Source organism: Carettochelys insculpta, chromosome 2 (genome assembly GCF_033958435.1).
Source record: "Carettochelys insculpta isolate YL-2023 chromosome 2, ASM3395843v1, whole genome shotgun sequence".
Taxonomy (NCBI): domain Eukaryota; kingdom Metazoa; phylum Chordata; order Testudines; family Carettochelyidae; genus Carettochelys; species Carettochelys insculpta.
Window position 1 is genome coordinate 279,556,435 of NC_134138.1, and position 15,254 is coordinate 279,571,688.

Below are 15,254 nucleotides of genomic sequence, written 5' to 3' on the forward strand. Positions count from 1 at the left end.
CTATTGTGCAAAATGCTGCGCAGAGTGGGCACCAGACAGAGACTGCCATGGGTGTGGGGGAAGAGGTACATGTGGAGGGGCAGGAGTGGGATGGAGCAGGGAGTGTCCTTGCCGACTTGGGAGAGGCAGGAGGCCATGACAGGAGAGATGGGGACAAGGGAATGAGGAAGAAGGCTTCAAGGCCAGAGTTGAGTACAGAATTTCCCCCTAAGGGAGGGAAAGCACTCATCATGTGATAGTGTAAGCGATGGAATTACCCCCCAAAGTAAAAGAGCCATTGGTCCTGGTCTCCTGCTCACCTCTGGACCGCAGGTGCCAGGGCTATGGATACCTTGTGGATGAGAGAGAGGACAACCAGGAAGGGCCCTGAAGATGAAATTGGCTGGGAGGGGCAGCTCCACAATCACATTGTGGAGACCCTGGCTCCCCTGCTCATCTCCTAGCTGGAGGTTGGGTCCTGGGCCTGTCAGCCAGAAGTTGGGTGCATTTAGGCTGTTGGGCCTACAGGGACGAGCCTGCCCCATGCATGGGGTCTCATAATGCCTGCCTGTTTCCCCCCGGCACCAGATGGATCAGAGTCGCTGGCTCCTGCTCTGGGCAAGAGTGAGATGTCCACCCCAGGGGCAGGTGGGAGTCACAAAGGCATGCTTGGGGCTCTGGCACTCTGTACAGCTCCAGGGGATGCTTTGCTTGGAATACCGGGCATGCAGATCTGACCATTGTAGCTTTCAGCCTTAGCTTCTCAATAGTCCCTGCAGGACTGGATTGCTGAGATTGTTCTTGCCATAGTTCCTCTGACCTCACTAACGCCGGCATCGATGTGCATAGAAGTGAAAGGTGGATTGCAGGCATTGTCTCCCAGCGGCAGTATAGAAAGGGAAATGCCATTGCTGGCCAATATGGAGACCTCTCGGGATGTGCTGCCTGTACTGCATTGGCTTATTGCCATCAGCAATGCAAGGAAAGCTCTTACCTAATTGACAGTCCATTCCTGGCCCCTAGATCCCTCCCGTTCTGTGTGTGCATGTGCGTGCGTATCCCAGGTTACTCCCACCCCATGTGTAATTAGGATTTCCTGGTTGAATTTCCTTTCATTATTTCTTACCAGTGTTATCTCCCTTGGTCGCTTCTTTGCCCTCCGTGGCATTTGGAACCTTTATCAGTCCCATTAATACCCTATTTACTCCTCCTTCCAATCATTAGAGAGGTGGTGGATTCTCCATCCCTCGAGATTTTTAAGTCCTGGCTTGACAGGGTCCTGGCTGGGATGACTTGGGGAAGTGGGGTTGATGCTGGTTGAAGCAGTGGGCTGGACTAGATGACCTCCTGAGGTCCCTTCCAGCTCTATGATTCTAGGATTAGACAAAACTAAGCCTAATTGCTGCAGTGCCCTGTTGACCTGCTCTCCCCCACCTCAAGAAGCTGTTATGCATAGTGCGCTTTGGCTGGCTTTGGATCCATACAACAGTGCTCCTGGTTAAGTCCACTGGGATGAAATGCTCAGATCGAACGGCCAGAAGGTGTGGCCTGGTCTCCCTGCAGCGAGGCTGGGGCAGGGTTAGTGTGCCAGGGTTCTGAGCAGTTCATAAAGCTGGCCTTGAGAGGAGAAGTGACTGAAGAACCATGGCAATGTCCAGATGTTGAAAACTATGTGTTTCTATCTGCTGTAACTGGATCCTGGCACACAGAGTAGGCAGCCTGCCCAGCAACAGCGAACAATCAGCACGCGCATGTTTCTTCTAAGAAGGATGTCTGCACAGCTGCAACCAAGGGGCAGGCACCAGCCCAGGATCCAAAGAGGCTTTCGAAAGGGGCTCGCTGCCTTTGCAGAGCGAGGGCTGCTGCACCATTGGTATAGAAGAGGAAGATGCTGTCGTGTAGCGATGGCCTGGGGAAGGTGGTGGTCCTGTGGAGAATATCTTCTGATCATGAGGTCTCAGTTCCTACAATGACCCAAATCAAGCATCATAAGGAGGTTTGGGCAGGCTCCATGCTGATGGACAGAGAGGCTCCTGGAACCCGGGGGAGAGAACAGAGGTGAGAGGCATGCATTTGAGAGCCATCAGGAGAGGTACTGAGCTGACAAGGCTGTGAGAGAGCTTCAGCATGGAAGGCTACAGCTCCTGATTTTAACCCAGTTATATGGAAGTCATCTGTTCCAGCTGGCTGGTCACAGTGACTACTAAACAAGGCAGAGCTTTTCTGTGTTTCTACTTCTCTCTGCTTTGCATAAAGTCTCTTGTTTATATGCTGCTGTAATTCAGTTGGGGGGTGGAGGGAGGACTAATGGTGTCAAATTTGCAAATAAATTGTAGCTGCAGTTTCTCTTTGAAGTCTGTTTTCTAAGTGTTTTTTTGTTGCAGGTTGACTCCTTTTACATCTGCGAGTCAGTGTCCAGGGAGATCGCAGTGTTCTCCTACAGATTTTTGTACCTTACCTTTCCTGATACCTGATTTGTGTCCATTTGTTCTTTTACTTAGACTGTCCAGTTTGGCCATCGTATATGGCAGAGGGGCATTGTTGGCACATGATGGCATATATTACATTAGTAGATGTGCAGGTGAATGAGCCACTGATGTGGTTAGGTCCTGTGATGGTGTCACTGGTGTGTAGATATGTAGGCAGAACTGGCACCAAGGTTTATTTCAGGGATTGGGTCCTGAGTTAGTTACTATGGTGTGGTGAGAATTTGCTTCAGGTTGGTAGGCTGTCTGTAGGCAAGGACTGGCCTACATCCCAGGGTCTGTCAGAGTGAGAGATCATTGTCTAGGATGGGTTGTAGATCACTGATGCATTGGAGAGGTTTTAGCTGGGGACTTTAGGTGATGGCCAGTGGTGTTGTGTTGTTTTCCTTGTTGGGCCTGTCTTGTAGCAGGTGGCTTGTAGATATACATCTGGCTCTGTCAGTCTTTTTGCTCACTTCCTCAGTTGTGTATTGTAGTTTTAAGAACACTTGGTAAAGGCCATGTAGGTATTTGTCTCTGTTTGAGGGATTGGAGCAAATGTGGTTGTACCTTTTAGTGCTTGGCTGTAGACAGTGGATTGTGTGCTGTGCCCTGGCTGGAAGCAGGAGGCATGTAGATAAGGATAAATTTCCGGTAGAGGGTGGGGTTTGTGACAGTCGCTTATTTGCACTGTAGGGTTCACTCTTGGTGTAGACTGAGGCTGCAGCCTTCAGTGGCAGGGTGGAATCTGGCCCATAGGGGAAAGAAGTCCTTCTTTTACAGTGCGCATGCTGGTTTTCTGATGGATGTTTATTGTCTGTTTGTCCTTCAGGTTCCTTGATTTGCCGCTAAGCTGGTTTTGTGCCTCTGCCCTTTTTTGATAGGTTGTGATATCTGGCACTGTCTCCTCCGCTGTTGGTTCCTTCCTCTAGCATCTGGTCTGGTGATGGCCTTCACACGTGTCTCCCACACACTCCTTGCTCGTACACGTAACAAAGGTAGACAGACAATTTCAGAAGAGCAGATCATTACATCCTTTTACTATGCTACATTACAATATTGACTTCAGAGCTAAGAGCAGAATAATGATCATGAGAATCTAAGTCTGTTTCTACCCAAAAATAGGTTGGCAGACTACGCAACATCAAACATATTAACGGTTAGTATATCCAGACTTGAATATGTAAAATGTTGTTTGTATCTCTCACTATAAATAGAAGATAGGAATTTTTCTACTTCAGGTTCCAGCAGCGATTGTATCACAGTCCAATTCTGCAACCATGTGTGAACATGACCCCTCCTTACTCAGCATCAGTTAAGTTTATTCGTTTGTTTGCTGGCAAGAAAGACTCTAACTCAAAAGCAGCATGGCTAAAAGGGAGCAAGCTGGAATCGTCTTGCATCATCAACAGAGTGGTCTTTAGTGTCCCCTGACAGGACCAATCCGTCATGCCTGCGCAGACCTGCTGAAGGCAAGGGAGGTTGTAAAGTCACCCCTAGGGACCTGGGCCAGCCTGTGTGGTCCATGATGGTGTGCAGTAAGGAAGAGCCCCATCTGGCCTCGCAGACCCCAGGCTGCATTTGCAGTGCTTTTAGCCAGAGGATGTGCCTATGATTTGCATTCTGAGCACAGCTGCTGTGGAGTGACCAAGAGTGAGTGAAGATGGAAACTCCTGATGCCATTTGTAAAGTTTCTTTACAAAGTAGGTCCGCACTTTTCTTGCTGTTGGAGAGTTTAAGTGCGTTGGGCGAGTCTTCTGCACTGGGGAGAATTACAGCCCACGACATGCATTTTTTTCTCTTTAATCATGAATGTTTAGGTTGAGGCGACAAACATAGCTGCTTCACCCCTGATGCACTAGTGCCTTGGTAACAGTGGTGTTTCCACACACGGAAACAAGACAAACAGCTGTTGAGCTCATTGTCACCGAGGGGATGGATGCTCATCACTGCTGGAATCTGGCATTTCACCCTGCCCTCCTCTAAATGCAAAGTAGTACCCAGGACAGTTTTCTAACTTGTTTGCTTGGGAGAAACCTAAGTTAATGGGCTTTTATTATGAATTGGGAATGATTAACAGGTTTCCTTTATCCCAAACAGACCAAATTAAATTTCTCAGTATTTTTTTTTTCATTCCAGCAGATAATGGACTCATGTTCAAAACTGAGCTGCTGAAGCATGGGGAGCATTTCAAAAACTTGCAGCTGCAAAGGACATTATCTGGAATAGCCGAAGAAATTGTGTTCCAGACGCCCAGGGAGGGTATGCCTTTGGATAGTCCATACAGCTCAATAATGCAGCAACGGAGCCACACAAAGGACAGGACAGTAGAGTCAGGAAACATCAAGGAAAACACCACTGTAACTTTTGCCCAGCGAAACTGTCCAGGTGAGAGACCATATGTGTGCGCTGAGTGTGGGAAAGGCTTTAGGCTAAAGAAGAGCTTCACAGTGCACCAGAGAAGTCACCCTCCACGGGGCTGCTACGAACCTGCAGAGTGTGAGAGCAGCTTTGTGTACAAGCAGCGCTTGATGGTGCACCAGAGGATCCACACCGGCGTGGGTCCCTACAGCTCTGTGGAGTGTGAGGAAAGCTTCAAACAGAGTCATAACCTGAAATCCCACCCCAGAACCCAGACAGTGGACAAGACTTATGGAGCCACAAAATGCATGAAAAGCTTCAACCTCAAATCACCTTACAGGCAGCATCAGAAAAGCCATGTGCGAGAGCGACCCTATAAGTGTAACAAGTGCCAGGAGTGCTTCTCTCAGAAGAAGAGCCTCATCACGCATCAGAGAATGCACACGGGAAGGGGCGGAGGGTCGTTAATGTGCACATACTGCGGGAAGAACTTCAGTCACCCCTCAGACCTGATTAGACATCAAAGGATCCACACAGGGGAGAGACCCTACCAATGCCCTGAGTGCACAAAAAGCTTTACGCAAAAGCAGCATCTGCTCCAACACCAAAAAATTCATGTGCGGGAGAGGAACCGTGTAACTGGGCAGAACATGAGAGACGCTTTGCTGGACACCATCTTCTTCTAGCTCTGGCCACATGCTGTCTCTCTGGGCTACCTACTATATATATGATCAAAAGAAGCAGATTATAGAGTAGGGGCCACACAAAGGCCAGGCCAGAGTCGTGGTGTGTTGTGGTATCTCACAATTAACTTGAAAATACCTTTAATGTAAATGCGCCAACTTTAAAAAGTTAATGGAACCCCTTAACTGCAATGATAACTAAATAGGTTTCTTGGGAATGTCCGTTAGTCTGGAGCTGGCAATACCTAAGCCACTCCCCTCGATGATGTCCTGTAACAGTCAGTTCCACAGGTTAGTGAGAAGTTAGTCTCCTGGTTACAAAACCATAGACACGCACTGGGCACAAAGTGTCACCCTTGCTGCCTCTGTTCAGGTGCCAGGGAATGGGTGCTGGGGTAGGCAGTGATGAGGCCTGTGAACAGGGCAGACTGAAGAAGCTTGCTGGGCAGTTGCCAAGTTCCCTAGAAAAGAGCATCCAGTTCTTTCTCAAGCACTGAGACTGGCTTCTCATGAGCCATAATGAGAACAGCTGGGCCAAATTCTTTGTAAATGACATTGTAAATCTGGGGGAACCCCACTGAAATCTCAGGTGTAATTCCAGACTTGTGCAGCAGGAACTGGGATGAGAATTTGGCCCAGGACTTTCTCCTGCAGATGTACTCATACATGGTGAGAGCATTGGCAAGGGTTCCTTCTTATACCTCCATTTTTAAGACTCAAACAATGCAATGAATAGAAAAACAGTTTGTTAGCAGGAAACAACTTTCACTATGCCACATTTCTTAGTGCAGTGAGTTAGTCTCGATTGCCTCTTTTTCCTGGCAGCTTTATCAGAATGTTTCCATTTATTTATTAACTGGTCAGTATGTTTCTTGTCTGTACTACAGCCTTTCCTTTCTGTGCAGCTCATAGCGTCTGTTAGTCTCCTCTCAGTTCTTTTATTCTCATTTTGGGTGATCAGGTCTTGCCATGTTCCAGGTCTGTTAATGAAATGTTACCAAGCTGTGAGAGTGTATTTGATATGTTGCCTAAATGTTTAGGTCCCAGAGGCACTGGGGCTAAAACTGCCACTGGCAGTGGTTTTACACGTTTTAGCTAGTCACTGGGCAAGTCCAGATCACATTAATCCAGGGGCAGAAACAACATTGTCCTCTCATGGGTTTCTGTTTGGGCCTGTAAGTGGTGTCTGGCTCTTAGGACTGTGCCCCTTATGGAGAGGCAGCCAGCTCCAGTCAGTCTCATTATCACTGTGTGGGAAAGTAAAAGGCTGTGTGGGCCTTGGCGGAAGAGAGAGCCAAAGAGGAAGATGAGCACTTGCGGGGAGAAACCTCAGTGCAGTTTCTCAGGAAAGACGTAGGCTTAGGATTGACTGTAGGGGCTGGACTACAATCTTTGTTTCTGGACAGTCCTGCCTTAGGCCATTGACATAAAGTCAAACTCCATAAGGGGGTGAATTTGGACAGCAACCTTTACGGGATGGGGGCTCCAACCATTTACAGGACCTTTTCCCCCTCCCAACCGAAAAACTCTCCTCTGGTGCCGGCCAGGACCCGAGGGTGCTGGACAAGAGAGGTTCAGCTTGTACTGTGCAGGGTTTTTAGCTGAGACATTGTTTGAACCTTTTCCCAGCATGGGTGAGTTCTTCGATTTCCCAGTGGCTCTGAGGGTTGTGATCAGGTCTCTTGTTTGTCTCTGTGTGTGTCCTGACTTCTCCGTGAGCGCCTACCGTGTCACCTGTGCCAAACTGCTGCGCACACAGCCATCCTAAACAACCTGAGGGCAGCGGGGATAGGACCGAGAGCTTCCAGAAACACAGGGCCTTGCCAGATGTGCAAAAGGAGAACTTCCTATCATTTACTAATACAGGACCCGCGATAGGTCTGGTACACATAAGCTAGTCAGTTTTTAGGTCTGTGTTTTTCTTCCAGTTGTTCCACTAAATCCCCTGATTTTTCCCTTGTAAGCTTGTACTGTTTAGACTATGAGCCCTCCAGCGCAGGGAACCTGTCTCTGATGTGCTGGGTAAATTGATGGCAGTAGATACTTGATTTTTAATAATAATAAAATTAAGCTTGAACAAACTACTGAGGTGGTGAAGCTCTGAATTTTTGGAAAGGTTTCTTTTCTGTGATAGCCATCCTTTTTGTGGGTTCGTTCTGGACAAAGTCCTAGTTGTGCAAGCAGCTCTGGGGATTCTGAGTGTGCGGGCGAAAGAGGAGCTGCTCAGTGCATCACCATTGAGCTCCTAGGGAATATAGGATGGCCTCTTTGAATTCTTTTTTCAATGGGGAGGCCCCCACATGGTTCATTGAAGACTGAATAATTCTTCTGACTTTTCTTTCTCTCAATGGAGAAAGGGTTAGAGGAGAGTGAAATTCCACTTCAACCCAGGAACATTTGATTTTAAAAAAATACAGTGGTGGAATCTGAGAGAGAAGTCTGTGTTTGTACATCTGCAGTACCAGCTCTGACCAGGCCAGTGCACATGCCTGTAAGTGCTGGACAGCAGCCATAATGTTCTAAATGTGGCAGATAAACAAGGAGCTGTGAAATAGTTAGGGACCCAGTGCTGCTTTTACAGACTGAGCAGGCAGTCCAAGCAAACGTCTTCCTAGCTGTAAAAAAAACCCTCAGCTAGAGCATGAAAACTTCATTCCTGAAGGCAGCATGGCCCATGATTTGATTGCAAGGAAGTCAGAGCTTCCAAGAAAGATTCAAAAGAAACTGGTATGCAGAGACTCTTGGGAGTCACTCAGAAACTGCGGCCCCATAATTTCAGTTGCTGGATTTCCCCAGGACTGGAACCTTCCCTCCTGCAGTAACCTTTTCTCTAGTTTGAGATGATTTCTGTAGCCTGCACAGATTATAATTTTGGTTACAATCACAGTAATTACCGCAGGTGACTTTTGGGCCATTCATTATCTTCTGCTAGAAGATAATAAGCATAGCAGTAAAGTCCTAGAAGCTTTTCATCACTACTCTTTTGAGTCTGTATTAGCCTGCCCATCAAGGCCAATGCAGGATTGTTCTTAATAGTGTGTTTTCTAGGGTTGGTCTTCCAACTTTTCACTGTTAGAAAACATTGTGTTTCAGATTATTAGGGGGAAGGAGAAGTTAATTGATGTGGTATCTGCTTTCTTTGTTTATTCCTAAATGTTTGAGGTCCATATTAGGCACAGTAGTAGAAAAAATGTTAACTAACAGGGAATTTTACGGGAATTATGAATTTGGGAAGGCTCGCCAATCTTTTTTAAAATTCAAAGTTCTGACCTTTCCCTGGTTAACCTTTATAGTCTGAGACTGCGTGTGCCTCAAATTAGAGGTGAGCTTTTGGGAATTCCAGTGCTTAAATAGATAACACTTTTAGCAGCACTTAGTTTATTTTAGCAGCATGATGGTATCAAAGCAGCAGTTCATAGAAGAGTAGGACTGGAAGGGACCTCGAGAGGCCATCGAGTCCAGCCCCCTGTCCTCATGGCAGGACCAAGCACTTTCTAGACCATCCCTGAAAGCCATCTATCTAACCTCTTCTTAAATATCTCCAGTGATGGAGATTCTACCACCTCCCTTGGCAATTCATTCCAGTGTTTGATCACCCTGACAGTTAGGAACTTTTTCCTAATGTCCAACCTGAACCTCCCCTGCTGCAATTTAAGTCCACTGCCTCTTGTTCTATCCTCAGAGGCAAGGAAGAACAAGTTCCCTCCCTCTGCCTTATGACACCCTTTTAGATACCTGAAAACTGCTATCATGTCCCCCCTCAATCTTCTCTTTTCCAAACTAATCAAGCCCAGTTCTTTCAGCCTTTCTTCATAGGTCATGTTCTCTAGACCTTTGATCATTCTCGTTGCTTTCCTCTGGACCCTCTCCAATTTCTCCACATCCTTCCTGAACTGCGGTGCCCAGAACTGGACACACTACTCCAGCTGAGGCCTAACCAGCGCAGAGTAGAGCGGGAGAATGGCTTCTCGTGTCTTGTTCACAACACACCTGTTAATGCATCCTAGAATCATGATTGCTTTTTTTGCAACAGCATCACACTGTTGACTCATTTAGCTTGTGGTCCACTAGTTAACAGATAGGAACTGAAAGATGTTGAATACTGATAATATCTGGTTACAGACAGATTTTAGTTAATGTTATAACAGCTAATTCAAGTTACTTAACTACCTGCGGTTATGGTGTGAAGGGTACAATACTCACTAACTCCTCTGAACTGCCAAAAGGCAAGGCCTGCTCTGTTCGATTGCTGAGGAAGGTGTTGTTATTGCAGAGGGTAGAATGCAAAGTTAAGAATAGAAGAACAAAGGCCATTCTAAAAATAGCGGTAGCAAAAGATTAGAGATAATAGAGAGAGAGTAGAGTGGTGCTCCGACAAGGCAATGGGTACAAATTCTGTACTGCACCATCTGCCACTTGCAGCAAGGGATTCTTATACCCATTTTACCTCATAGTGCTTAAATACTGAAACTAAATTAAGCACCAATTCCTTAGAATTCCTGAAAATACCCCAAGTTTCTTGGTGACCTTGATCTGGGGTCGTCGCCCTCTGACCGTACCCCTGTGTGTCAGTGTTTCAGGGCAATTTCTGGTAAAGGTCAGGGAAAAAACCATTATTAGCCTTACTCTAATTCGAGTAAAGGTCAATCACACCTTTCCAGTCAGAGATTGGTGGAGAAAGCTTGAACACTTGTTGATATTGGAAGGTGATGCAGGTAGCAAAGATTGACACAAATAACTCAACGTTACGAATTTGACCTTCACTTTTCCTATAAATGGGGAAAAGGAAGAATTCTGCAAAAAGCCCTTTGTGCCGGGTCTCACCAGCAGGCAACTTGTGTTACTGCTGAGAGGAAAGACAAGCCTCCCCTAGGCCTAAGTTAGCAATACTGTTATGGCTTCTTGACATGTGGATATATATAAAATCAAAGCCTTAACCAAACTACCATAATCAGACTACAGTTAAGCCTAGCAAAGGCTACAGAAAGCAGAGGGCCAATGACAAAATTTTGATGAGATTTTTAATTAAAATTTCTGTTTGTCTCCTGAGCATTAAAAAGGCAGTAGATGACATTAGCTGTAAAGCCTCCATTTACTAATATTGCCTTAGCTAGTAAAGGTGGATTCCTGTGTGATATCCGGTGAGACATTCTTCACTTCCCTAAGTCCTATCACCCTACAAAGTTCAGAAGCTCAGAAATTTAGATTTTAGATGTTCTGGGCACGTTTGAGATTCACGCCTTGGAACTGATCTGAGCTGGGAAGAAATATCACTCAGCTGCCCAAGTCACCCTGGGGTTCAATGGCTCTTGGCTGAGGCAGAGGCAGCCACCAGGTAGAACGGGAGAGTGATAGTCTGTGTGGGTCAAGGCTTTCTGTTTGGAAGCCATTTTTAAGAGGGCCAATTTCTCTGCCTTCACTGCCCTCTCTGACAGAGAGATGCGGATTTAGGGTGGGCAGAAAGGGAACGGGAGCACCATTAGAATGTGGGTCAGAAGACTTCCTGAGGTCTCTTCCAGTCCTCGGATTCTATGAACTGTTGTTTCTACATTAATATTTATCCTGGAAACTGACCTGAAAATGGGTTTTCCCCCAGCTCCTGGCCTTCCCTAGGGCTCTCTTGGTGGTGGTGCAACCTGCAGGCCCCATCACTCCTCTGTAGCAGAAAGTGACAAACCAAGAATGTCTCATCTGAAGAAGCCAAAGCATTGTAATAGGGCTGGTCTGGAGGCTGCTGCCAGCCCTGGATGCCGTCCTGCTAAGGAACGAGCTGAAATGCCCGTGGTCCAGGTCTGTGCTCTTCAAGGGATGACCTGCCCAGCTCTGGCGGCTACAGCAACAGTGTATGGGGACTGGGATGCTGCTGCCTCTTGTGGGGGACCCAGGAGAGGCCCCTGACATCATCATATTCAACAGGAAGCCTTCAGATGCTAAATCTCCCATTCCTTCAGTGTCTGTAATGGTCCTTGATCTGCTGCCTCTCTCCCTTTGGCTCCCAGCTGCCACTGCATAGAAGGGTGTGGCAGAGGAGGTGGCACGTTGACCCTGGAGCCCAGCACTCAGGGCACCTTGACTTCTGAAAGCAGCCAGCCTCGATTTTGTGCCTGTGGCAGGCTGGTTATCAAAATGCCCCTACTCCTCCCCCCAGGCTCTCAGCAGGTTTGTAAAGGAAAAGCCACCTTGGGAAGGTCAGCAGTACGAAGCTTTGTCAGCATAGCTAGGTTGGTCACAGATGTGAAAAACACGCTCCCCGGCCTGCGCAGCTGGCAAGCCCTCCATTCTCAGTGAAGCCAAAGAGTGTTTTGATTGGCACAATAATCTCCTTTGAGGAAGAGACAGCCTACAGACAGACAAACTCCTGCTGGGATAAGCTACATCTGTACTAGTGGGCCTCAGCCATGCTGGCTTGAATTTGTAGCAGAGACCAGCCTTAATGCTTCATTTGTATATGAGCTGTCTGCTGTCCTGGGACCCCGACTGGCTTGCAAGACACAACCCATCTCCTCCCAGATGTCTTATTCTCTCCCAGTCTAAAGCATTTGGTTCTAGATGTTGATCACTCATGATAGTGAGTGCTCCGGCAGTGTCCATAAAATGTAATGGCCCCGATGTCTCTTTCCCCAGACTACACAATTTCCCAACCTGACATTTTATCCTGGATTGTACAAGAGGAAAAGCCGAGCATCAGGCATCCGGGCGACTCGGCGGCCCGAGAACTCCCTACAGACCCCAGCCCAGGTAAGTGAGGCTTGCAAGGGAACAGACAGAAAGGTGTCTCGCCCTGCAGAGATGAGGGCAGATGTATGCCAGGCAGAGAATTTGCAGCATAGGAAATGGAATATGTGGGGAAGGCTTGTACTGCGGGGTAGATAGACAAACGAAGCATCTCGCCAGGGTGCTACGGAGAGAACAGGACAAAAGGAGGCTCATGTCTGCAGAGTTTCAGGCCACTTTGATCTCTGATAATGCCATCCACTGAATCCCACCCAGTGTCTCCCACACCTAGTCCAGTGGCATGTGCCTGAGGGATCGGGGGCAGGTGAATTAGGTTTATAGCTGTCTGTCTGGCTCCAGACACTTGGTTGGCCTGCTAAAGTGAGGTGAGAAGAAACAGGGATGCCAGGAGGCATGTGTCCCTTTTCCTCTTCCCTATTGTTTTCTGAGCACTCCAGCATGTCTCCTCCTACTGTCCTTACGTCACCTCAGAAATCCCTCCCTGCCTCCTTCCTTCACTGTGGCAGTAATGTTGCCCCTTGCCCTGAGTGCCTCTGGCCTTGACTGCTGCGACCGCCTCTCAAACTGGGCTTGCCGATGAGCTCCCCGGTCTGAGTGGGGCCGATATGTGCTCACCAGCTCTTAGGTAGGGTCTAAACAGGGCTTTAGGTCCTCTGAGGTTACTCCCAGTGCGAAAACCTGGGTGCTTGCAGGGGTGGCAGCTGGCAAATGGACTTTACTAACTGGACATTACTAAAATCTCCCTCTCCTATCCAGTGGATTGTGGGATCCTGATCAAAACGGAGCGAGAGGACCGCCCTGCAGTCCTGGAAGCCGAAGGAGCATTAACAGGGGTGCCCAGGGAAGGTGTGCTGCAGGACCCTGAGGCAGGCTGGTGCACTGCAGTGTCTCAGCTGCAGAGCCACCCAGGAAGGAGGGGAGCAGCTTATCCTGAACGGAGTTTCAGCAACAAGCCCGTTGCCGCTCCCCCGAGAAAGCCGGCCATCGACAGGCCTCATAAGTGCGCCGAGTGCGGGAGAGGCTTCAGGCTGAAGAAGACCCTTATCTTGCACCAGAGGAGTCACAGCAGAGCAGGGCCCTGTGCAAAGAGCCTGGGGAACGGACAGCACTACCTGCTGCAGCAGAGACCCCCTGCAGGAGAGGGAGCCAGCAGCTTTTCCACCAGTCAGCACGGGCTGCCACAGATGCTCAGTCTCCCGTCTGACCCGGCCAGAGGCAGCTGCGACCCGAGCATGGAGTGTGCCAGCAACTTCCGGCCAAGCTGCAGCCTTAGCAGTCCTCTCCCGCAGGCCAGGGAGAGGCTGTACGTGTGCACAGAGTGCAAGAGAAGCTTTAGGCTGCAGCTCAATCTCCTCCTCCACCAGCGAACCCACGTGCAGAAGAGCCCGGGGCCCCTGGCTTGCCCCTACTGTGAGAAGTGCTTTAGCCGCTCCTCCCACCTCATCCGCCACCAGATGAGCCACACGGGGGAGAGGCCCTATCAGTGCCCCGAGTGCGAGAAGAGCTTCACGGATAAATCCAAGCTCACCAACCACTACCGGATCCACACGGGGGAGCGGCCCTACCGCTGCACCGAGTGCGGCAAGAGCTTCAGCCGCACCCACCACCTCCTCAAGCACCAGCAGATCCACACGGGCGAGAAGCCCTATCCGTGCCCTCAGTGCCCCAAGCGTTTCGCGCAGAAGCACCACCTCCTGGGGCACCAGCGCATCCACACGGGGGAGCGCCCCTACCAGTGCACGGCCTGCGTCAAGAACTTCACCCGAAAGCAGCACCTCCGCGAGCACTGGCGGGTGCACTTGAGAGAGACCTTGAGCGCTCCCCATGCTTCCGACGCCAGCAGGCTCTGAGACGTGCCCTGGAGAGCAGGGACAGCTGAGGTCCCGAGTAGAAAGAGCAGGCCGCTCTGCGGAAGATGTGTTGGCAATGGGGGGAGACTTCTCGGCCAGTCTCTCCTCACAATGAAAGCATCGTGCATAGTGCAGAAGGAACCAGTGAAGAAGAAATGAAACCCCGATCCTGCAGCTACTCCATTCACCTGGCCTTTAGCGAGCAGCGTCCCTGGGCTAGCAGCACTGGCCAGTTAACCCGCAGCGAAAAGTTTGCTCATGAGCTGGAACTTGTATGAAGCCTTCCTTCGGAAACCCTTGTTTTGCGAGGACAGAGGAAGTCCATTGGTTGGGTAATTGCTGATTGTTTTGTTATTTTTTCCTTCTTTTTTTAAAGGCTTCATGTTTTCTGTTAAATGTCTGAGAGTCACTTCCTGAAGACGCAGCCATCCCTGGCAAAGCCCAAGGCTGTGGAGTGAACTCTTGCCAGAAGGAAGGACTCTCACCAACCTCCCCACGCGCTGCTCTGAAGGCTTGTCTAGCTAAGCCTGCCATTCACACTGTGGGGTATAAACTGTCGTGTTTCACTCTGATTGGTCCACGTCGACCTTACGAGTATAAATGGAAGTGACCTAGTTCCCATTAATATAGTCCACCTCTTATCATGTGAACTTAGATCCTGCTGTGGTTTGCAGTTGCTGGCTCTGCACCAGGCCAGAGCAGGGCAACGTTATAGTGCACGCAGCACTGTATGCCCTGCTTCTCCGACCGCTGGGGCTGGGGCTGGGTACGCAAGCCCTGCTCGCAGGTACCGCAGGGCTCTGTGGAGGGAGAGGTGTGAGAGCTGCATCCAATAGCACACAGTGGGCAGGCGCTCAGGGCTGTAATGCCTGCAGCCCCCTGCCTTTTCCTGGAGTTCGGGTCTTCCATCTGCTATGGGCCAGGTGCCTTTGGCTTAGCTGGTGAGGATCACTGACACAAGGGGGCATGTTGGCACACCAGGTATTACTGGATCAAACCACTGTGGGAGCAGAAGCCTAATGGGAAGCGGGATTGTTGCAAGTGCAGGGGGTGGTTCAAGGACAACTGAGGCTGGAAAGTAGCCTGCTGGGGCTGTGATGCTCCCTCTGCCTCATGGAGCCGGGAGCTAGTGCAACCTCTGTGTATCCTGCCATGGTTGCCAAGTGTGATGTTTGTATCTC

At 49.2% G+C, this 15,254-nt stretch overlaps 1 protein-coding gene across 4 annotated transcripts in view; it reads left to right on the forward strand.

Annotated features, from left to right (window-relative positions):
* Positions 1–14,689, forward strand: part of LOC142008201 (zinc finger protein 783-like) — a 28,497-nt gene extending 13,808 nt beyond the window's left edge. For 2 of the 4 annotated variants that reach the window (XM_074985317.1, XM_074985318.1), the window contains 2 exons: positions 12,113–12,226; positions 12,980–14,689. In XM_074985317.1, coding sequence (XP_074841418.1) covers positions 12,113–12,226; positions 12,980–14,073 — 1,208 coding nt within the window. In that variant the 3' untranslated portion in view covers positions 14,074–14,689. Of the gene's footprint in view, positions 1–4,583; positions 4,833–12,112; positions 12,227–12,979 lie in introns of all 4 variants that reach the window. The other 2 variants (XM_074985315.1, XM_074985316.1) reach the window with 2 other exon arrangements.
* Positions 14,690–15,254: the final 565 nt, after the last annotated feature.